This window comes from Coregonus lavaretus (genome assembly GCF_964263955.1).
Source record: "Coregonus lavaretus genome assembly, contig: HAP1_SCAFFOLD_4740, whole genome shotgun sequence".
NCBI classification, from domain to species: domain Eukaryota; kingdom Metazoa; phylum Chordata; class Actinopteri; order Salmoniformes; family Salmonidae; genus Coregonus; species Coregonus lavaretus.
The window spans coordinates 247-24,709 of NW_028163910.1; the positions used below are offsets into that span (position 1 = coordinate 247).

Consider the following 24,463-nt stretch of genomic DNA (forward strand, 5'->3'; position numbering starts at 1 on the left):
TAAAAGCCAATTTGCTTAATGAAATACATATTTTAGTCTGGTCATCACAGCGTACGCTGAATAGTACTGAAAAATGACGGTCCGCCAGCAGAATGGTGAACACTGCAGACAGAGGACTTATCTGGGGTTAAGATAATGACAAACTTCTGTTTAAACTAAAGTAGTGCTCTCCGTCATTCAAGCTGTTTTGTGATAAAAACCAAACAGCATCTGGGCTCCAGATGGACAGAGACTTTCACAGAACGAGGAGGATCAAGCAGATCTGGAGGTCCATCACCTTGATTCAATCATCTTGAGGATTCTTGGGGGGGGGGGGACGTTCTCGAAAACAAATCCTGCAGCTTCAAATTCATCTCCCCCAATGCTGTTTTGCAAACCCTTCTGAACTAGTGCTAAAACTGCCTCAGAACACTCCCCAGCCCGAGTTTCAGAACGCTTTAAAAGATGAAATGAACACTCCAAAACTCTTAACATGTTGAATATAACATTGAGGTGGGACGTTAAGTTACCTGGTAACCCACCTGGTAGTTCTGGGAGGTGACCGGGGGGGGCGGCGGGGGGACGTCCGGCTGGCGTTGTGCGTAGCCGTAGTCGGCGGTGGCGTGCGCCGGCTGGTACCCTCCGTAGGCTGCGGCGGTGGCTGCTGCTGCCACGGCGACGGGGGCGGGCCTGGCTACGGCAACTGTGGCGCCGGTGGGAGCGTAGGCTGCTGCCACAGTGTGGGCCGCCATCGGTGCCTGGTGTACCGTGTAGCTGGCCACAGTGGTAGGCTGGGAGTAGGCCACCGGGCCCGCCTGCTGACTGGAGAGAGAGAGAGAGAGAGAGAGAGATCAGGTCTGGTGTGACTGCTGACTGGAGAGAGAGAGAGCGAGAGAGAGAGAGAGAGAGAGAGATTAGGTCTGGTGTGACTGCTGACTGGAGAGACAGAGAGACAGAGGGACCAGGTGGCTGCTGACTGGAGAGAGAGAGGGACAGAGGGACAGAGAGACAGAGGGACCAGGTGGCTGCTGACTGGAGAGAGAGAGGGACAGAGGGACAGAGGGACCAGGTGGCTGCTGACTGGAGAGAGAGAGGGACAGAGGGACAGAGAGACAGAGGGACCAGGTGGCTGCTGACTGGAGAGACAGAGGGACAGAGGGACAGAGAGACAGAGGGACCAGGTGGCTGCTGACTGGAGAGACAGAGGGACAGAGGGACAGAGAGACAGAGGGACCAGGTGGCTGCTGACTGGAGAGACAGAGGGACAGAGGGACAGAGGGACAGAGGGACCAGGTGGCTGCTGACTGGAGAGACAGAGGGACAGAGGGACAGAGGGACAAGGTGGCTGCTGACTGGGGAGACAGAGGGACAGAGGGACAGAGGGACAGAGGGACCAGGTGGCTGCTGACTGGGGAGACAGAGGGACAGAGGGACCAGGTGGCTGCTGACTGGGGAGACAGAGGGACAGAGGGACAGAGGGACCAGGTGGCTGCTGACTGGGGAGACAGAGGGACAGAGAGACAGAGGGACAGAGGGACAGAGGGACAGAGAGACCAGGTGGCTGCTGAGAGAAAGAAAGTCAGTACTGAGGCTGTATGCATGGTGCCATTCCGGGATAGTCGGTAATACCGGCACTGAACACAACAGGGGCGGTTTTCAAACCTCACTGATACTCTGTAATCCGAAGGTTAGCAATGCTAACAAGCGCATGTAAAATCCCATGGAGAATGCTAATGAGCGCAATGCTACTCAACATTTTACAGTGTCTGACCTAAAACTATACAAGTAACTCAAAAATGCTACTCACAATTATTATTTTTATAATAATAGCCAGCAAGGCTCCTGATCCAGGAGGGGATTCAGCCAGTTACCAAGCGAATGCTTGATTTGGGAATAAGCTAACCACTTAGCAAACTAGCTACTAAATTAGCAAACCAAATGCACAACTGCAGTGCATTAATCACATTTTAGACTTATCCAGCTGGCAATTATTAAAGTTGTGATTTCCATATTGTAATTAGATCACCTGGCGCATGCTGTGAAGTCTCTCGGCGTTGTGTGCTTTTAAAACAAACACCACCTGACTGTGGACTACTGGTAAGCGTCATAATGAAAAAGCATGTGGCAGGTGAAATGAAGAACGTAATCTTCTTTATCTCTTAACATATTGCACAAATTGACGGCAGGTAAATTACTTAAAAAGTACAGTGAGGGAAAAAAGTATTTGATCCCCTGCTGATTTTGTACGTTTGCCCACTGACAAAGACATGATCAGTCTATAATTTTAATGGTAGGTTTATTTGAACAGTGAGAGACAGAATAACAACAAAATAATCCAGAAAGGCGCATGTCAAAAATGTTATAAATTGATTTGCATTTTAAATGAGGGAAGTAAGTATTTGACCCCTCTGCAAAACATGACTTAGTACTTGGTGGCAAAACCCTTGTTGGCAATCACAGAGGTCAGACGTTTCTTGTAGTTGGCCACCAGGTTTGCACACATCTCAGGAGGGATTTTGTTCCACTCCTCTTTGCAGATCTTCTCCATGTCATTAAGGTTTCGAGGCTGACGTTTGGCAACTCGAACCTTCAGCTCCCTCCACAGATGTTCTATGGGATTAAGGTCTGGAGACTGGCTAGGCCACTCCAGGACCTTAATGTGCTTATTCTTGAGCCACTCCTTTGTTGCCTTGGCCGTGTGTTTTGGGTCATTGTCATGCTGGAATACCCATCAACGACCCATTTTCAATGCCCTGGCTGAGGGAAGGAGGTTCTCACCCAAGATTTGACGATACATGGCCCCGTCCATCGTCCCTTTGATGCGGTGAAGTTGTCCTGTCCCCTTAGCAGAAAAACACCACCAAAGCATAATGTTTCCACCTCCATGTTTGATGGAGGGGATGGTGTTCTTGGGGTCATAGGCAGCATTCCTCCTCCTCCAAACACGGCGAGTTGAGTTGATGCCAAAGAGCTCGATTTTGGTCTCATCTGACCACAACACTTTCACCCAGTTCTCCTCTGAATCATTCAGATGTTCATTGGCAAACTTCAGACGGGCATGTATATATATATGTGCTTTCTTGAGCAGGGGGACCTTGCGGGCGCTGCAGGATTTCAGTCCTTCACGGCGTAGTGTGTTACCAATTGTTTTCTTGGTGACTATGGTCCCAGCTGCCTTGAGATCATTGACAAGATCCTCCTGTGTAGTTCAGTCTAAAATCTTGTCCCTGACATCCTTGGAGAGCTCTTTGGTCTTGGCCATGGTGGAGAGTTTGAAATCTGATTGATTGATTGCTTCTGTGGACAGGTGTCTTTTATACAGGTAACAAGCTGAGATTAGGAGCACTCCCTTTAAGAGTGTGCTCCTAATCTCAGCTCGTTACCTGTATAAAAAGACACCTGGGATCCAGAAATCTTTCTGATTGAGAGGGGGTCAAATACTTATTTCCCTCATTAAAATGCAAATCAATTTATAACATCTTTGACATGCGTTTTTCTGGATTTTTTTGTTGTTATTCTGTCTCTCACTGTTCAAATAAACCTACCATTAAAATTATAGACTGATCATTTATTTTGTCAGTGGGCAAACGTACAAAATCAGCAGGGGGATCAAATACTTTTTTCCCCCCTCACTGTAGTTACAAATATTAAAATGTAAAAAAATAAATAAAAAAAACATAAGAAAGTTTCAAATGGTAGTGGCGGTATTTTTCAAATACCCTGGTATATATAGTATACGGTATTTACATTTTACATCATTTAGCAGACGCTCTTATCCAGAGCGACTTACATTATTTTTTTCATACCCCCTGTGGGAATCGAACCCACAACCCTGGCGTTGCAAACGCCATGCTCTATCAACTGAGCTACATCCCTGCCGGCCATTCCCTCCCCTACCCTGGACGACGCTGGGCCAATTGCGCGCCGCCCCATGGGTCTCCCGGTCGCGGCCGGCTGCGACACAGCCTGGATTCGAACCAGGATCTCTAGTGGCACAGCTAGCACTGCGATGCAGTGCCTTAAACCACTGCACCACTCAGGAGACACCACCCAAGCCTAGTTCGTACCATGTGGGAATGTAGCAATACGGATGTGCTTTGAACTCGTTGAGAAACGCTGATCGACTAAATGGCCAACAAGCTGCGTCAAACAAACTAAAAGTACAGTATCATGCTTGTAAACAAATGATAGAGTTAAAAAAAACACATTAATAGATTCCTTTTTATAAAAGACTGTTTTGTTGTTGCATTTAACTGCCGAAAATTATGTTATAGACGCCATTTCCTTAGCGGGTGAAGTCAGAGGTCGCCATTTCCTTAGCGGGTGAAGTGGGAGATCAGGATGATTGCTTCCCACTAGTAATTACCAGTTGGAGGGCCGTTCAAGTGGATTTTTCTGTCGTACGTGGTACATTTCCCACTTGGTTACGAACGCACCATGACACTGCCTCCTTCAGTGCCAGATGAACACTTGTGACTGTCATAAAGGGGGCGTGTCTGTAGCGCGGTACATCTCCCACACAGGGGGTAATGTGATGGGCTGTCACTGTTCGGTAAGCGTGGGTGCATTGCCCAATTAATTGAAAACTTCGGCTTTGCTTGCTTATATAGAGCGGGTAGTACTGGTTTGCTGAAAATGGGTGCAAGAGGGAAGTTCGAAACATGGCTCTAACACTTTAACAAGGTGCGGAAACCCCTAGAATGGGCACATATCTGCGGCTAACCAAAGACCGTAAAAAAAAAAAAAAAAAACATAGCATACCTATCGCTCTTGTAAATGTATTTGGCCCAGTCAGAATCAGCTGCCAAGGGCTGCTTGGATGCAAAGAGGAGACAATGTGTTGTTTCTTTGTGCTTCAGTCTTGCTCTGGTACACTGGGGTGATGTCGGCGTAAATATGTCAACATACAGTGCCTTCAGAAAGTATTCACACCCCTTGACTATTTGCTAAGTTTGTTGTGTTACAGCCGAATTTCAAATGGATGAAATGTAGATTTTTTGTTACTGGCCTGCCCACGCCCACACAACCCCATACTGTCAAAGTGGAATTATGCTTCTCAAAATGTTCACAAATTAAGTAAAAATTCAAAGCTGAAATGTCTTAAGTCAAAAAGTATCTAACCCCTTTGTTATGGCAAGCCTAAATCAGTCCAGGAGTACAAATGTGCTTAACAAGTCACATAAGTTGCATGGACTCACTGTGGGGAATAGTGTTTAACATGATTTTTGAATGACTACTTTTTCGCTATACCACACACACACACACAGATAATTATAAGATCCCTCAGTTGAGCAGTGAATTTCAAACACAGATTCAACCACAAAGAGGTTTTCCAATGCTTTGCAAAATGGCACCTATTGGTAGGTGAAAAAAAACAACAAAAAAAACAGACATTGAATATCCCTTTGAGCATGTTGAAGTTATTAATTACACTTTGGTTGGTGTATCAATACACCCACTTACTACAAAAGATACAGGCTTTCTTCCTAACTCAGTTGCCGGAGAGGAAGGAAACCGCTCAGGGATTTCACCATGAGGCCAATGGTGACTTTAAACTATTAGAGTTTAATGGCTGTGATAGGAGAAAACTGAGGATGGATCAACAACATTGTAGTTACTCCACAATACTAACCTAATGGACAGAATGAAAAGGAAGCCTGTACAGAATACAAAATATTCCAAAACGTGCATCCTGTTTGCAACAAGGCACTTAAGTAATATTGCAAAAACATGGCAAAGCAAATAACTTTGTCCGGAATACAAATTCAATACATTACGGAGTACCACATTTTCATATCCATATTTTCAAGCATAGTGGTGGCTGCATCATGTTATGGGTATGCATGCTTGTAATTCTGGGGAGTTCTTCAGGATAAAAAAAACAAACGGAATGGAGCTAAGCACAGGCAAAATCCTAGAGGAAAACCTGGTTCAGTCTGCTTTCCACCAGACACTGGGAGAGGAATTCACATTTCAGCAGGACAATAACCTAAAACGCAAGGCCAAATCTACACTGGGGTTGCTTACCAAGAAGACTCCTGAGTGGCGCAGTGGTCTAAGGCACTGCATCGCAGTGCTAGCTGTGCCACTAGAGATCCTGGTTCGAATCCAGGCTCTGTCGCAGCCGGCCGCGACCGGGAGACTCATGGGCGGCGCACAATTGGCCCAGCGTCGTCCAGGGTAGGGGAGGGAATGGCCGGCAGGGATGTAGCTCGGTTGATAGAGCATGGCGTTTGCAACGCCAGGGTTGTGGGTTCGATTTCCACGGGGGGCCAGTATTAAAAAAAAATAATAATAATAAATAAAATATGTATTCACTACCTGTAAGTCGCTCTGGATAAGAGCGTCTGCTAAATGACTAAAATGTAAATGTAAAAAATGTAAGACAGTGAATGTTCCTGAGTGGCCGAGGTACAGCTTTGACTTAAATCTACTTGAAAATCTATGGCAAGACTTGAAAATGGCTGTCTAGCAATAATCAACAACCAACTTGACAGAGCTTGAAGTATTTTAAAAAGAAAAAAATTGGCAAAATGTTGCACAATTCAGGTGTGCAAAGCGCTTACGAGAGACTTACCCAGAAAGACTCAGCTGTAATCGCTGTCAAAAACTTATTTCTGTATTTCATTTTCAATAATAGTTTATCGACCCCACCACTCGACATCGTACAGAACTAGTTCCTAGTTAGAAATGCGCCAATTAAACGGTGAATCCCAAATAACCCCCTTTCCCCTACCAACTCGCTTGGAGGGCCCTCCATTGTCACGTGTTGCTGACGAAACTCTGAGGGTGACTTCCAGAGAGTGGCGAGGGGATCAATAAACCGATCAGCTTTGGGAAACACTCCATTGTAGAATAATAGTGAAGACATCAAAACTATGAAATAACACATATGGAATCATGTAGTAAACAAAAAGATGTTAAACAAATCAAAATATATTTTAGATTCTGCAAAGTAGCCACCCTTTGCCTTGATGACAGCTTTGCACTCTCTCAACCAGCTTCACCTGGAATGCTTTTCCAACAGTCTTGAAGGAGTTCCCACATATGCTGAGCCCTTGTTGGCTGTTTTTCCTTCACTCTGCGGTCCAACTCATCCCAAACCATCTCAAATTGGGTTGAGGTCGGGTGATTGTGGAGGCCAGGTCATCTGATCCAGCACTCCATCACTCTCCTTCTTGGTCAAATAGCCCTTACACAGCCTGGAGATGTGATGGGTCATTGTCCTGTTGAAAAACAAATGATGGTCCCACTAAGCGCAAACCAGATGGGTGCAACGCTGTCATCAAGGCAAAGGGTGGCTATTTGAAGAATTTCAAATATAAAATATTTTGATTTGTTTAACACTTTTTGGGTTACTACATGAGTCCATATGTATTATTTCATAGTTTATGTCTTCACTATTATTCTACAATGTAGAAAATAGTACAAATAAAGAAAAACCATGGAATGAGTAGGTGTCCAAACTTTTGACTGGTACTGTATATACACACTGCTCAAAAAAATAAAGGGAACACTTAAACAACACAATGTAACTCCAAGTTAATCACACTTCTGTGAAATCAAACTGTCCACTTAGGAAGCAACACTGATTGACAATACATTTCAATAGACAACAGGTGGAAATTATAGGCAATTAGCAAGACACCCCCAATAAAGGACTGGTTTTGCAGGTGGTGACCACAGACCACTTCTCAGTTCCTATGCTTCCTGGCTGATGTTTTGGTCACTTTTGAATGCTGGCGGTGCTTTCACTCTAGTGGTAGCATGAGACGGAGTCTACAATCCACACAAGTGGCTCAGGTAGTGCAGCTCATCCAGGATGGCACATCAATGCGAGCTGTGGCAAGAAGGTTTGCTGTGTCTGTCAGCGTAGTGTCCAGAGCATGGAGGCGCTACCAGGAGACAGGCCAGTACATCAGGAGACGTGGAGGAGGCCGTAGGAGGGCAACAACCCAGCAGCAGGACCGCTACCTCCGCCTTTGTGCAAGGAGGAGCACTGCCAGAGCCCTGCAAAATGACCTCCAGCAGGCCACAAATGTGCATGTGTCTGCTCAAACGGTCAGAAACAGACTCCATGAGGGTGGTATGAGGGCCCGACATCCACAGGTGGGGGTTGTGCTTACAGCCCAACACCGTGCAGGATGTTTGGCATTTGCCAGAGAACACCAAGATTGGCAAATTCGCCACTGGCGCCCTGTGCTCTTCACAGATGAAAGCAGGTTCACACTGAGCACGTGAGACGTGACAGAGTCTGGAGACGCCGTGGAGAACGTTCTGCTGCCTGCAACATCCTCCAGCATGACCGGTTTGGCGGTGGGTCAGTCATGGTGTGGGGTGGCATTTCTTTGGGGGGCCGCACAGCCCTCCATGTGCTCGTCAGAGGTAGCCTGACTGCCATTAGGTACCGAGATGAGATCCTCAGACCCCTTGTGAGACCATATGCTGGTGCGGTTGGCCCTGGGTTCCTCCTAATGCAAGACAATGCTAGACCTCATGTGGCTGGAGTGTGTCAGCAGTTCCTGCAAGAGGAAGGCATTGATGCTATGGACTGGCCCGCCCGTTCCCCAGACCTGAATCCAATTGAGCACATCTGGGACATCATGTCTCGCTCCATCCACCAACGCCACGTTGCACCACAGACTGTTCAGGAGTTGGCGGATGCTTTAGTCCAGGTCTGGGAGGAGATCCCTCAGGAGACCATCCGCCACCTCATCAGGAGCATGCCCAGGCGTTGTAGGGAGGTCATACAGGCACGTGGAGGCCACACACACTACTGAGCCTCATTTTGACTTGTTTTAAGGACATTACATCAAAGTTGGATCAGCCTGTAGTGTGGTTTTCCACTTTAATTTTGAGGGTGACTCCAAATCCAGACCTCCATGGGTTGATACATTTGATTTCCATTGATAATTTTTGTGATTGTTGTCAGCACATTCAACTATGTAAAGAAAAAAGTATTTAATAAGATTATTTAATTCATTCAGATCTAGGATGTTTTATTATTTTAGTGTTCCCTTTATTTTTTTGAACAGTGTACATATACATTTTTCCCTTTATTACTTTCTAACCCCACCACCCCATTTAGCAGACGCTCTTATCCAGAGCGACTTACAAATTGGTGCATTCACCTTATAACCAGTGGGATAACCACTTTACAATATGTTTTTTTTTTTTCTTTCTTTGGGGTGGGGTAAGGGGGGGTAGAAGGATTACTTTATCCTATCCCAGGTATTCCATAAAGAGGTGGGGTTTTCAAGTGTCTCCGGAAGGTGGTGAGTGTCTCCGCTGTCCTGGCGTCGTGAGGGAGCTTGTACAACATTAACAATGTCTACACTGTATTTATGATCAATTTGATGTTATTTTAATGACATTTCTAAGTGACCCCAAACTTTTGAACGGTAGAGTGAGTACATACATACATACATACATACATACATACATACATACATACATACATACATACATACATACATACATACATACATACATACATACATACATACATACATACATACATACATACATACATACATACATACATACATACATACATACATACATACATACATACATACATACATACATACATACATACATACATACATACATACATACATACATACATACATACATACATACATACATACATACATACATACATACATACATACATACATACATACATACATACATACATACATACATACATACATACATACATACATACATACATACATACATACATACATACATACATACATACATACATACATACATACATACATACATACATACATACATACATACATACATACATACATACATACATACATACATACATACATACATACATACATACATACATACATACATACATACATACATACATACATACATACATACATACATACATACATACATACATACATACATACATACATACATACATACATACATACATACATACATACATACATACATACATACATACATACATACATACATACATACATACATACATACATACATACATACATACATACATACATACATACATACATACATACATACATACATACATACATACATACATACATACATACATACATACATACATACATACATACATACATACATACATACATACATACATACATACATACATACATACATACATACATACATACATACATACATACATACATACATACATACATACATACATACATACATACATACATACATACATACATACATACATACATACATACATACATACATACATACATACATACATACATACATACATACATACATACATACATACATACATACATACATACATACATACATACATACATACATACATATCCTTTAAAAAAATATTCCCCTTTATTACTTTCCAACCCCGCCACCCCTTCCCTAATTGGAGTAAACTAGTGAACAACAACGCTTAGGCCTCTACTTCCAGCCCATACATACTATATACATTTTATGGATACAGTCAAATTCTACAATAATTATATTTTGTTTGTTTTTATTCCTGAACTTCCTCTACCCTCAACTTCTCCGATCATTTTCATGATGTCCATCCGGTTTGCTTCTATATGCCATCTCTTTCAAACTGTGCTCTTTCACAAAAGTTAACCTATGTACGTTTTACTGACACAGTATGTTTTACATTAGTTATTAGTTCAAACCCTTCCATCTCTTAAATACCTCCCTTCCATCTCTTAACACCATCCATATTGGATTTCTCTTTGCCATATATTTTTCATCTGTGCCGTTTCACAAAAGTTCTGAACCCTTCTATTCTCATTGTTTCTACAGATTGTAAATTGAAAATAAACATTTTTGCTAAAAGTACTATTATATTATTGATCGATTGACTATGACTTTTCAGATCACCCAGTAGTGCTATCCATTCCTGGACCTGTGACCAAAAACAAGCTACATATGGACAGTACCAAAACAAATTATCTAATGATTGTCTCTTCGCAGCAAAATCTGCAGAGCTGGGAAGGTTGTATCCCCCATATAAATAACATAATATTGGTTGCAAGAATTTTGTATAATAATTTAAATAAAAAGATTATACGTTTTGAATCTGGCGTCGTTTTGCGTATCAGTGCCATGGAATCGGTACGTCAAAAATCTCTTCAGCTATTTTGCAATCTATATGGCACGGCTGTCAATGTTCTGATCCTTAAATTAACCTGGTATACTTTCTTTATTTATCACAATTTTCTTTAACCAGGGCCGACAGACATGTTCCTTAGTCGTTAATAGGACAATCGATGGCTACAACCATCAAACTACAGAAAAAATATGAACACAACATGTAAATGTGTGGACATTTAGCTAGCTAGCTTGCTGTTGCTTGCTTGCTAATTTGTCCTGGGAGATAAAACATTGGGTTGTTATTTTACCTGAAATGTACAAGGTCCTTTTTTGCTGGATCTTCGTAGAATATCAACCCACTTTGAGTCACACAAAATCATGTGTTCCCTATTCTGACAATTAATCCACAGATTAAAAAAAGGGGGAAACCTAGTTCGTTTCTAGTAATCTCTTCTAGTTCAGTCTTCTTCTGTGGATTTTATATGGCGTTGGCAACCAACTGGACTGAAGTGTGGACCTCCATCTTTCAATCACTCACGTGGGTATATGAGTCTAAAAGCCAAATTCGGAGATGGCAGATGACAGACTTGCAGCACGTCAAGTGTCTAAAATAGAACCAAGTTCCATAGTTCTATCGTTGACACGAGCGAGCAGTTTGGATGCATGTTTATTCAATAATTTCATGTGTACATTTATTTTTGCAACGCTCGAACACGCAACGCGGCCGGTGTGGTCAGCATGTCAGGCACTGTTTCGAGTAGATGTCCTGGGACGGGTGGTCCGAGTGATGTACTGGGCCATCTTCACCACCCGCTGGAGGGCAACGTGGTAGACAGAGAAATTCCTGTACCAGACCGTGATGTAACCAGTCAGCAGTAATATTTGGAGAGGGGCCGGGGTGGCCGCCTTAGAAAGTTTCACCCTCTTGACCAGAGTGGTGGTGGTGTTAGTCCATGTCAAGTCCTCGGTGATGTGGACGCAGAGAAACTTAACTGCGGACTCTACTGCAGTCCCGTTGATGTGGGTCGGGGGCATGTTCCCTCGGCTTTCTGAAGTTAACAAATCAACTCTTGCTGACGTTGAGGGAGAGGTTTTTGTCCTGGCACCACAATGCCAGTTCACTTACCTACTTTCTATAGGCCGACTCGTCGTTGATCATCAGGCCTACAAGTGGTGTCGTCAGCAAACTTGGAAGAGTTGCTGTTACTCAAAGCCACGCAGTCGTGGGTGTACCGGGAGTACAGCAGAGGGCAGAGGACACACCCCTGGGGGGCCCCTGTGTTAAGAGTCAGTGTGGAGTAGGTGTTGTTCCCAATCCTCACAGCCTTCTGTCTGCCCATCAGGAAGACCTGAATCTAGTTGCAGAGGGTGGTGTCCAGACCCAGGGATCTGAGCTTGGAGGGAACAACAGTGTTGAATGCTGAACTGTAGTCAATGAACAGCATTCTCACATAAAGTGTTCCTCTTGTCCAGATGTGTTACGGCAGTGTGAATAGCAAATGCATCTTCTGTGGATCTGTTGGAGCGATAGGCAAATTGGATTGGGTCCAGTATGCCTGGTATGCTGGCCTTGATGTGGGCCATGGCCAGCCTCACAAAGCACTTCATGATGACCGAGGTGAGCACGGCGGGGCGATAGTCATTTGGGCATGTCACCTTGTTTTTCCCTTGGGCACTGTAATGGTGTCCTTGAAACCGGATGCCATCTGGGCCGGTGGCTTTGTGAGTATTATCGCGAGAGTTTCTCACGGCAGCTTTGGAGAGCGAAAGTACCTGGTCGTCCGGAGCAACGAGTCTTCCTGGATGGCTCGGCATAGTCTGCTTCGAAGCGGGCATAGAATGTGTTAAGCTCATCTGGGAGGGAGGCGTTTGGGCACCACACATCTGGATTTGTCTTTGTAGTCTGTGATAGGTCTGTAGTCCTTGCAGGGAGTAGGAACAGAGAGACGTGATCTGATAGGCCGAAGTGGGGGCGGGGGATGACTTTTTACACGTCACAGATATTTGTAGCCTTCAGAAAGTATTCATATCCCTTGACTTATTCCACATTGTTGTATAACAGCCTGAATTCAAAATGGATTAAAACATACAGTGTCTGTTGAATTCCAACACAGGCACACCTCATTCTACTGAATTAGGTACTGATTAGGTGATCACCTGAACCAAATCTTATTTAAAATGAGGAGAAGTATAAAAACCACTGCTGTGGTCATCACTATCCTCTTGCAATAGGACCAGCTGGATGGCAAAAACAGTGCTAATAGTACCTCAAAAGTAATATGAATCAAAAAAATAAACTATTGACCATGTCAAAAGAGTTGAAAAGGAAAGTTGAGTGAGGAAAAGGGTTCAATTCTGGCTTTACTGGCAGAGGGATACAGTGAGCGTCAGGTTGCTTCCATCCTTAAAATTTCAAAGACGGCGGTTCATAAGAACAAGGTCAAGCAGCAGACATTGGGGACAACAAAGCTACAGACCGGCAGAGGGCGAAAACGACTCTCTACTAACCGTGATGACTGCCAACTCATTCGAATGTCACTCAACAACCGTAGGATGACATCAAGTGACCTACAAAAATAATGGCAAACGGCAGCTGGGGTGAAGTGCACGGCGAGGACGGTTTGAAACAGGCTCCTAGGGGCAGGGCTGAAGTCGTGCAAAGTTAGAAAAAAAGCCCTTCATCAATGAGAAGCAAAGAAGAGCCAGGCTGAGGTTTGCAAAATACCATAAGGATTGGACCATAGAGGACTGGAGTAAGGTCATCTTCTCTGATGAGTCCAATTTTCAGCTTTGCCCAACACCTGGTCGTCTAATGGTTAGACGGAGACCTGGAGAGGCCTACAAGCCACAGTGTCTTGCACCCACTGTGAAATTTGGTGGAGGATCGGTGATGATCTGGGGATGCTTCAGCAAGGCTGGAATCGGGCAGATTTGTCTTTGTGAAGGACGCATGAATCAAGCCACGTACAAGGTTGTCCTGGAAGAAAACGTGCTTCCTTTTGCTCTGACATTGTTCCCCAACTCTTGAGGATTGGTTTTTCCAGCAGGACAATGCGCCATGCCACACAGCCAGGTCAAGCAAGGTGTGGATGGAGGACCACCAGATCAAGACTGTCATGGCCAGCCCAATCTCCAGACCTGAACCCCATTGAAAACTTCTGGAATGTGATCAAGAGGAAGATGGATGGTCACAAGCCATCAAACAAAGCCGAGCTGCTTGAATTTTTGCGCCAGGAGTGGCATAAAGTCACCCAACATCAATGTGAAAGACTGGTGGAGAGCATGCCAAGACGCATGAAAGCTGTGATTGAAAATCAGGGTTATCCCACCAAATATTGATTTCTGAACTCTTCCTAAGTAAAAACATTACTATTGTGTTGTTTAAAAATGAACATAACTTATTTTCTTTGCATTATTCGAGGTCTGACAACACTGCATTTTTTTTTTTTTTGACCAGTTGTCATTTTCTGCAAATAAATGCAATATTTTTATTTGGAATTTGGGAGAAATGTTGTCAGTAGTTTATAGAATACAACAAAACAATTATTTTTTACCCAAACACATACCTATAAATAGTAAAACCAGAGAAACTGATAATTTTGCAGTGGTCTCAATCTTTTCCGCAGCTGTATATACTGTTGGGTTTGCTAGTTTATCATTTTAAAAGGCTAATTGATCATTAGAAACCCCTTTTGCAATTATGTTAGCACAGCTGAAAACTGTTGTGCTGATTAAAGAAGCAATAAAACTGGCCTTCTTGAGACTAGTTGAGTATCTAGAGCATCAGCAATTGTGGGTTTGATTACAGGCTCAATTGGCCAGACTCATTTACTTAAGTATTCACACCTCTGAGTCAATACTTTATAGAAGCACCTTTGGCAGCAATTACAACTGAGTATTTCTGGGTAAGTCTAAAGAGCTTTCAACATTTACCCATTTATCTTCTCAACTCTTCAAGCTCGGTCAAATTGGTTGTTGATCATTGCTAGACAACCATTATCAGGTCTTAACATAGATTTTCAAGTAGATTTAAGTCTAAACTGAGAATTAATCTCCCAGTGTCTGGTGGAAAGTAGACAACCTGGTTTTCCCTCTAGGATATTGCCTGTGCTTAGCTCCATTCCATTAATTGCTTTTTCCTGAAACTCCAGTCCTTAACGATTACAAGCATACCCATAACATGATGCAGCCACCACTGGTACTCAGTAATGTGTTGTATTGGAGTTACAAGCCTGCTAGAGTTAGCAGCTAGTTAAGCTTACCAGAAGCTGCAGTTCGATCCATATGGAAAACCTGGTTGAATAGCAGTCAAGTGTCTGTAAAAACAAAGACACAGCATTCCCCGATGTCCCTCTAAGATTGAAGCCTTGCTCTGAGTTAAGTTTATTTAGTGAGAAAGTTAGAGGCACAAATATCATACCCCCCAAAAAAAACTTTCACGTCCCCTGTTACTGTAATGGTGAGAGGTTAACATGTCTTGGGGGTATGATATTTGTGCATCTAACTTTGTCACTCATTGTCAGGATTATCCGTAATCATGGTAGCAGTCACTTTAATTAAGTGTTTAGAAATATGACAAAGACATTATTTACCATTCATTTCTACTGGGCACAAAATAATCTGAAACACAACCAAAACAAAAAACGCATCCAAGAAGTTTGTAGAGTCAAAAGCTTGATGTAGTCATTGCGTGCTAGGAATATGGGACCAAATACAACACTTTTTACTACTTTAATACACCTAAAATAGGGACACACTGTACAACAAGTACTGTAAATGTCTAAACGGTTCACTTGATATGGAGGAAAATACCCTCAAATTAAAGCTGACAGTCTGCCCTTTAACCTCCGTCAATTTATCATTTCAAAATCCGAAGTGCTGGAGTACAGAGCACAAATGTGTCACAATACTTTTGGAGCTCTGTGTAGTTCTGTCCTTGTCTATTAAAATGTTCTGTATTATGTCATGTTTCATGTGGACCCCAGGAAGAGTATCTGCTGCTTTAGCAACATCTAATGGGGATCCTAATAACATGTAAAATATATTTTCTTTAAAGGCAACACTCGGACGGTTTACAGATATTGGTTACATTACAACAGTCCGAGGATGAGGCCTGGAGTAACAAGGCGAGTGAACTACTTCCTATGCCTTGAAGACTATGAAGTCAACTCCAAATCATGTGGGTGAGATTTGTGGGATGCAAGCAGCTGTGCAGAAAACGCATAAGTAAAAGATGAAACAAAAACAGACGTTGTCGTCACACCACATAAGAGGTGGATTTAGCTTTTTTTTTTTAAATCCTACATTTCAGTCATTCCTGATCCCAAACAGCCAACTGCAAAGTAGCAGAGACATGGAGTAGCCTAGACCGCATTTTGGTCATGAACTCTAAACTAGGTCCACATGAAATCCACAAACACCGTAGGATTGTCTTGTTTACAAGTTTGTACAAAAATAGATGGAACAGTTTGAAGGCCAGCTCCAACTCACACCACATCATATCACAGCTGCAAAATGTTACGCCGACTCACTTCATAAACGCCAGACCCCCTCAATTCTGTCGGATAAAATTCTGTCGAGAAACTCCGATAATTAGTCAGAAGTAGTTTGGTGCCGATTCCTCATCGTTAAAGCCGGACTCAGTTAGTAAAATAGCACATTTCCTTTTCTGGTTTAACATAATCTGGAAAACGGATAGATAAATGCTTAAATTAGCGATCTGTGTCACTTGGAATTATAAAGTTTTATACACAAAATGAGTCGATGTATCGTTGTCCTATTAATTTCCTTATGGACGATTTCACACTGTTGGTCTCTCTGACAACAGAGGAAAGGGGGGCGGGGTTGGCTTGGCAATAGAGTTGTGTCTGGTGGCCAGCAAGCTGACCAGGCAGAAAGAGGCACCATGCTCTGCCTGTTAATGCCATGAAGAATAGTCTTGGCTTTCCATCAATGACCTCTAAGCTGCTGCTACAGGAAATGTGCTTTCCATGCATTTCAAAAAACAGACAAGAGGAAAATTGCTCTGAAAAACTGAACAGCACCCCACAACTAAAATGTAAATGAAACGTTATTAACTAAATATAGGCCTAAAAACGGTTTTTCCTTGTAAATACGGTTGTGTGTTTATGGGTTAACGGCACAATCCTCTTGGTACAACAACAGCCATCTAGACTGTCGACCAAAGTTGTTTTGGATACAAATCATTCACTGTGCACAGCAGACCATGTCAGGGCATTTCATAAAGGAACAGTAGGTTAATACACAGACAATATGCTAGAATAATACTGATACCAAAATGCCTTCTGGGGGAGTCCAAAACCACAGCTCTTCTGACAAGACCAAAATGAATCAGAAGGGAAATCCACACCTCTAGACTCTAGATTAGCTGTGTTTTTGGTAGGTTTAATGTACGATAAGGTGACAGCAAGATACAGTGTCTTAGAACAATTATTAAGACAGCTTAGATTTGACATTTTGTGTTAAAGTGAGAATTGACAATCAATTTCAATCTACACAAAATACGCTAAATGTCAAAAGTGGAAGAATTTATATAAAAGATTAATACAAATTAAATAACTCATCTAGTTGTTGCTAAATAAAATAAAAACACTAATACAGTCGGAAAATATTCAGACTTAACTTTTCCACATTTTGTTACATTACAGCCTTATTCTAAAATGTATTTAATTTTTATTTTCTCTCAACTCTACACACAAAAACAAGTTTAGATATATTTGCAAATCTATTAAAAAAAAAACTGAAATATCACATTTACACAAGTATTCTGACCCTTTACTCAGTACTTTGAAGCACCTTTGGCAGCGATTACAGCCTCGAGTCTTCTTGGGTATGACGCTACAAGCTTGGCACACCTGTATTTGGGGAGTTTCTCCCATTCTTCTCTGCAGATCCTCTCAAGCTCTGTCAGGTTGGATGGGGAGCGTCGCTGCACAGCTATTTTCAGGTCTCTCCAGAGATGTTCGATCGGGTTCAAGTCCGGGCTCTGGCTGGGCCACTCAAGGACATTCAGAGACTTGTCCCGAAGCCACTCCTGCGATGTCTTGGCTGTGTGCTTAGGGTCGTGGTCCTGTTGGAAGGTGAACCGTCGCCCCAGTCTGAGGTCCTGAGCGCTCTGGAGCAGGTTCATCTTTCCCTCGATCCTGACTAGTCTTCCAGTCCCTGCCACTGAAAATCATCCCCACAGCATGATGCTGCCACCACCATGCTTCACCGTAGGGATGGTGCCAGGTTTCCTCCAGACGTGACGCTTGGCATTCAGGCCAAAGAGTTCAATCTTGGTTTCATCAGACCAGATAATCTTGTTTCTCATGGTCTGAGAGTCCTTTAGCTGCCTTTTGGCAAACTCCAAGTGGGCCGTCATGTGCGTTTACTGAGGATTGGCTACCATCTGGCCACTCTACCATAAAAGGCCTGATTGGTGGAGTGCTGCAGAGATGGGAGAACTATCCAGAAGGACAACCATCTCCACAGAGGAACTCTAGAGCTCTGTCAGAGTGGAAATCTGTTTCTTGGTCACCTCCCTGACCAAGGCCCTTCTCCCAATTTTGCTAATTTTGGCCAGGCAGCCAGCTCTAAGAAGAGTCTTGGTGGTTCCAATTCCTTCGACCTCATGGCTTGGTTTTTGCTCTGACATGCACTGTCAACTGTGGGACATTATATAGACAGGTGTGTGCCTTTCCAAATCATGTCCAATCAATTGAATTGACCACAGGTGGACTCCAATCAAGTTGTAGAAACATCAAGGATGATCAATGGAAACAGGATGCACTTGAGCTCAATTTCGAGTCTCATAGCAAAGGGTCTGAATACTTATGTAAATAAGGTATGTTTAATTTCTAAAAACCTGTTTTCGCTTGGTCATTATGGAGTATTGCGTGTAGATTGAGGAAAACATTTAATTTGATCCATTTTAGAATAAGGCTGTAGCATAACAAAATGTGGAAAAAGTCAAGGGGACTGAATACTTTCCGAATGCACTGTATATCTTGATTAGATAAGTATTCAGCTCCCTGAGTCAATACATGTTAGCAACACCTTTAGCATCAATTACAGCGGTGTCTCTTCTTGGGTAAGTCTACAAAGTGCTTTACACGCCTGGATTGTGAAATATTTGGCCATTACATTTTTTTTTTTTTGCTAATCTCCATCCTGTTGCTTTATTCCTGAAAAACTCCCCAGTATTTGCTGATGTCAAGCATACCCATAACATGATTCAGACACCACCATGCTTAAAAATAAGGCAGCAGTTACTCAGTGATGTGTTGTGTTGGATCTGCCCCAAACATAAGGCTTTGCATTTAGGCCAAAAAGTGTATTCCTTTGTGTGTTTTTGCAGTATTACTTCAATGCCTTGAAGCAGTACTTGGAATATGTAGCGGTTTTAAAAATCACCAAACGGCCTTATGGTAACATGCCTGAGCAGTTTCCTTCCTGTCCCGCAGCTCAGTTCAGAAGAACGACCATCTTTGATCTGTCTGGGTGGTTTAATACAGCACAATTATTAAACTTGACCATGATGCTTAAAAAAAAGACACTTTATACACTAGATATATATATCCCTCCAAAATTAGTGGATTCTGCTATTTCAGCCACACCCGTTGATGACGTGTATACAAATGGAGCACACAGCTCCAGGTCTCACCATCTGGCAGTCCGACGGATGAATCTGGGTTTGGCGGATGCCAGGAGAACGCTACCTGTCCGAAAGCATAGTGCCAACTGTAACGTTTGGTGGAGGAGGAATAATGTCTTGGGCTCTAAGTTCCAGTGAAGGGAAATCTTAACGCTACAGCATTCAATGACATTCTAGACGATTCTGTGCTTCCAACTTTGTGGCAACAATTTGGGGAAGGCCCTTTCCTGTTTCAGCATGACAATGCCCCCGTGCACAAAGCGAGGTCCATACAGAAATGGTTTGTCGAGATTGGTGTGGAAGAACTTGACTGGCCTGCACAGAGCCCTAACCTCAACCCCATCAAAAACATTTGAATTGGAACGCCAACTGCAAGCCAGTCCTAAAAATCGCCCAATTTCATACTTTTGGTCATGTTGTGCATATTCAATGTCTGATTTGTTATTGTGACCCATCTACCAATCACTGCCCTTCTTTACGAGGCGTTCAAAAAGCTTCCTGGTCTTTGTAGTTGAGTCGGTGCTTGAAATTCAATACTTGACTGAGGGACCTTACAGATGTTGTATGTATGGGGGACAGAGGAAGGGTTAGTCGTTAGAAAATCATGTCAACCCCTGTTATTTCACACAGAGTAAGTCATGGTAACTTATGTGATTTGTTAAGACAGATTTGACTCCTGAACTAATTTAGGCTTGCCTAAACAAAAAGGGGTGAATATTTATGCAACGACTAGATTTTAGTTATTACATTTTTATAAATTAGCAAAAACGTGTAGAATTTCAATAAACAAATGAAATAATGTCAACATCTATTATTAGGCCAGTATTCCTGAACAAAAAACTTTTGCTGAAAATCTGACAGTTGAAATAAATTCATTAGGCACTAATCTATAGATTTCACATGGCTGGGAATACAGGAATACAGATCGGTTGGTCACAGAAACCTTAAAGGTGTGGATTAGAAAACCAGTCAGTATCTGTGACCACCATTTGCCTCATGCAGCGAGACGTATCCTTTGCATAGAGTTGATCAGGTAGTTGATTGTCACCTGTGGAACGTTGTCCCAAAGTTGCTGGATATTGGTGGGAACTGGAACATGCTGTTTTACACGTCGATCCAGCACATCCCAAACATTCAATGGGTGACATGTCTGGTGAGTATGCAGGCCATTGAAGAACAGGGACATTTTCAGCTTCCAGGTTTGAGTACAGATCCTTGCGACATGGGGTTGTGCATCATCATGCTGAAACATGAGGCGATGGCGGCAGATGAAGGGCACGACAATGGGGCTCTGGATTTCGTCACGGGTCTCTGAGCATTCAAATTGCCATCGATAAATTGCAATTGTGTTCGTTGTCCGTAGCTTATGCCTACCCTTACCATAACCTCACCATGGGGCACTCTGTTCACAACAGTGACGTCAGCAAATCGCTCGCCCACACGACGCCATACACGCTGTCTGCCATCTGCCCGGTACAGTTGAAACCGGGATTAATCCGTGAAGAGCACACTTCTCCAGTGTGCCAGTGGCCATTGAAGGTGAGCATTTGCCCACTGATGTCGGTTACGACACAGAACTGCAGTCAGGTCAAGACCCTGGTGAGGACGACGAGCACGCAGATGAGCTTCCCTGAGATGGTTTCTGACGGTTTGTTCAGACATTCTTCAGTTGTGCAAACCCAGTTTCAGCAACTGTCCGGGTGGCTGGTCTCAGACGGTCCCGCAGGTGAAGAAGCCGGATGGGGAGGTCCTGGGCTGCCGTGGTTACACGTGGTCTGCGGTTGTGAGGCCGGTTGGACGTACTGCCAAATTCTCTAAAATAACGTTGGAAGCGGCTTATGGTAGAGTTGAACATTCAATTATCTGGCAACAGCTCTGGTGGACATTCCTGCAGTCATATGCCAATTGCACGCTCCCTCAAAACTTGAGACGTCTGTGGCATTGTGTTGTGTGACAAAACTGCTCATTTAGAGTGTCATTTTATTGTCCCCAGCACAAGATGCACCTGTGTTATGATCATGCTGTTTAATCAGCTTCTTGATATGCCACACCTGTCAGGTGGATGGATTATCTTGGCAAAGGATAAATGCTCACTAACAGGGATGTAAACAAATTTGTGCACAAAATGAGAAATACGCTTTTTGTGCATATGGAAAAATTCTTTACATGTTGCGTTTATATAGTTGTTCAGTATAATTTAGGCTTGCCTAAACAAAGGGGCCAAATAGTTATGCAACAACTACATTTTAGTTTCTAAAAAAATATTTTAAGAGTTAAATCATTCTTCCACGGACAGTATTTTGTGTAGATTGTTGACAAAAAAAAAGCAAATGAAATCCCACTTTGCAAAACTAAAATGTGAAGAAATCCAAGGCTCCTTTTGCAAGGCACTGTATATTTAGGATTTATTCGATTGCCTAGTAGCTAGCTACTGTAAACAAATGTCAAAACAGTTGCAGCTTTCACTAGCTAAACAGTTCTCAAATCAAACTGCTTGCAAAGTAGATCGCCAACTTTAGCTGAATAGCCATCTCAATACAATTCAAAATGTATTCATCACGTATTCACTTTACAGCAGGTATAAAAAGGAGCAGTGGAATGCTTACTTGCAACGCTTACTTTAACATCTTGCCATTTGATAGCTAACTATTAGAACACCTCCACTTATCGTTAGCAAGCTTCCGCACCAGCCACTTGCAGATGTCTGCTCTGCAGAACACCTAGCTAGTATTACCTCCCCCAACCTGAAACAATAGCAACCTCGCTACGGGGTATCAGAACAGCTGGAAAACATTAAAAAACGCCCACACCAGCAGAAATCAAATTTTTCGAGCTGAAAGACACTGGCCAGAGCTTACCCATGATGTTGCACAACGATTGAAGTCAATAAGTCATTGTTTTAGTCAAAGTAAGATGTATATTTGGGCTTGAAGTGACGAATCTGAACTGCCCACTTCGTGCAAATGCCAGGTCTATTCCTATGATATGACATAAAATAATCTCTGCCTAGCTGGGTTTTATTTGAATGTTACCACCAACCAGCATTGCATTGCATTGGTCCTCTGTAGCTCAGCTGGTAGAGCACGGCGCTTGTAACGCCAAGGTAGTGGGTTCGATCCCCGGGACCACCCATACACAAAAATGTATGCACGCATGACTGTAAGTCGCTTTGGATAAAAGCGTCTGCTAAATGGCTTATTATTATTTATTAATCAGAAACCGCTGCAAAGTTGAAGGCTTTTCATGGTCAATCTTTGTCTGCAGTGGCTGTACAGCATTTACTGCGATACGGCCTCTGCAGAAGTCACCGAGCAGAGCTGTTGTGAAGGAAGTGAGTGTGTTTACACTGGACCTGCCGCCCCCACCTACCATCAACCAATCATGTCAATGCGGAGCTCACCGAGCCCTCCGCATTGTTACAACATGTGGGCGATTCGGTCCAGAGACCAATTAGTCCTCTGCATGCTCTGCTCACACCCTCCATATGAAGCCTCTGACCACATTTTCGGATCAAGCATAAACTGGCGGATTCACGGACCCAATTTATGGAAGATGCCAAAACGTTGTGGAGATAACATTAGATAGCAAATTCAAAGCTATGCCAGTGGTTTCCATCGGTGACAAAGTTCTCCCTAAATCAATGCTTATAACAAATCAAGCTCCAGAAGCAGCTGGATAATCTCGTGAATGCGATGTAGTAAAAAAATTAAAATTAAAAAAACAGCAACAGATAACATTAGTTAACTAGATAATGTTAGCAAGATAGCTAGCTAGCTAAGGTTAACATGCTAGCTACACTGACAGCTGTCAGTGCACCATTTGTTGATGTTTATTAACTCCATGTGTAAATTCCCACAACCAATTGTTGAATATGTATAAGTAACCTTTAAAATAAAAAATGGGAGGCAATCTAGGACAGGAAATTGGGGGGGGGGGGGGGTGTTCCGGGATCCCTGGGACGTGCCTATTCTCCCCCCCATTGAAGTATAATGTTTACGGGTAGGGAAGTCCCAAGGATCCCTGATAGCACCGAGCGTCCTTTAAAATTGGGCTCCCGCGGTGACGGATCGCATAATTTCCAAAACCAATTCCAAGGAGTCAACTCCTCTTACCTGTACTGTGCAGCAGCACCGTGGGTAAATCCAAAGTAGTTGCCGGTAGCCATTTTGGCATCTTCACCAAGCCGGCTGGGCACTGCAGAAAAAAGGGACAGATACACCGAGGTTGAACAGTAGGCTAGCGCTGGTTAGCTAGCTAGCAAGACCCTCGTTTACAGAAAGAGCACCTCAAGGACACGCCGACCAACCACAGCTTTCCCCCCGTAAAATGTTATCAATTATTAATTGATAGTCTTGCTATCTATTTAATCGTTGTCATTAACGTTCACTCACCATAGGTGAAGGAGACCACTGGACATATAGGAATCATTGGGTTCGTATTCTCTGACGAACTCTTGACTCGTAACCCTGCGTATTTATATGAGAAGGTCGGACCAGGAAATGGACCAGGCGCACATGCGCGGTACACGTAGATATACATGGGAATTGTAGTTCTACTAGGCCTATGATTTTTTTTTCCCTCTAGGTCGACTGACTGGGCCATAATATTAAATTATAGACTATTTATAGGAAATGTATCTATGCATTGTTATAAGGAAATTAACACCATCATGTGGTTATATTTTTCTCTTACAAAAGTATTGTA

At 43.1% G+C, this 24,463-nt stretch overlaps 1 protein-coding gene across 1 annotated transcript; it reads right to left on the bottom strand.

The window, feature by feature from the left end:
* Positions 1–509: 509 nt before the first annotated feature.
* LOC311117675 (zinc finger RNA-binding protein-like) lies at positions 510–24,230 on the bottom strand (the record flags this gene model as incomplete). Its single annotated transcript, XM_084192607.1, has 3 exons — positions 24,151–24,230; positions 23,872–23,953; positions 510–801 (listed from the first exon to the last, which is right to left on the bottom strand). Coding segments are annotated over exons 1-3 (411 nt in total), but the record flags the coding sequence as incomplete, so codon positions are not given.
* Between the last annotated feature and the right edge of the window lie 233 nt (positions 24,231–24,463).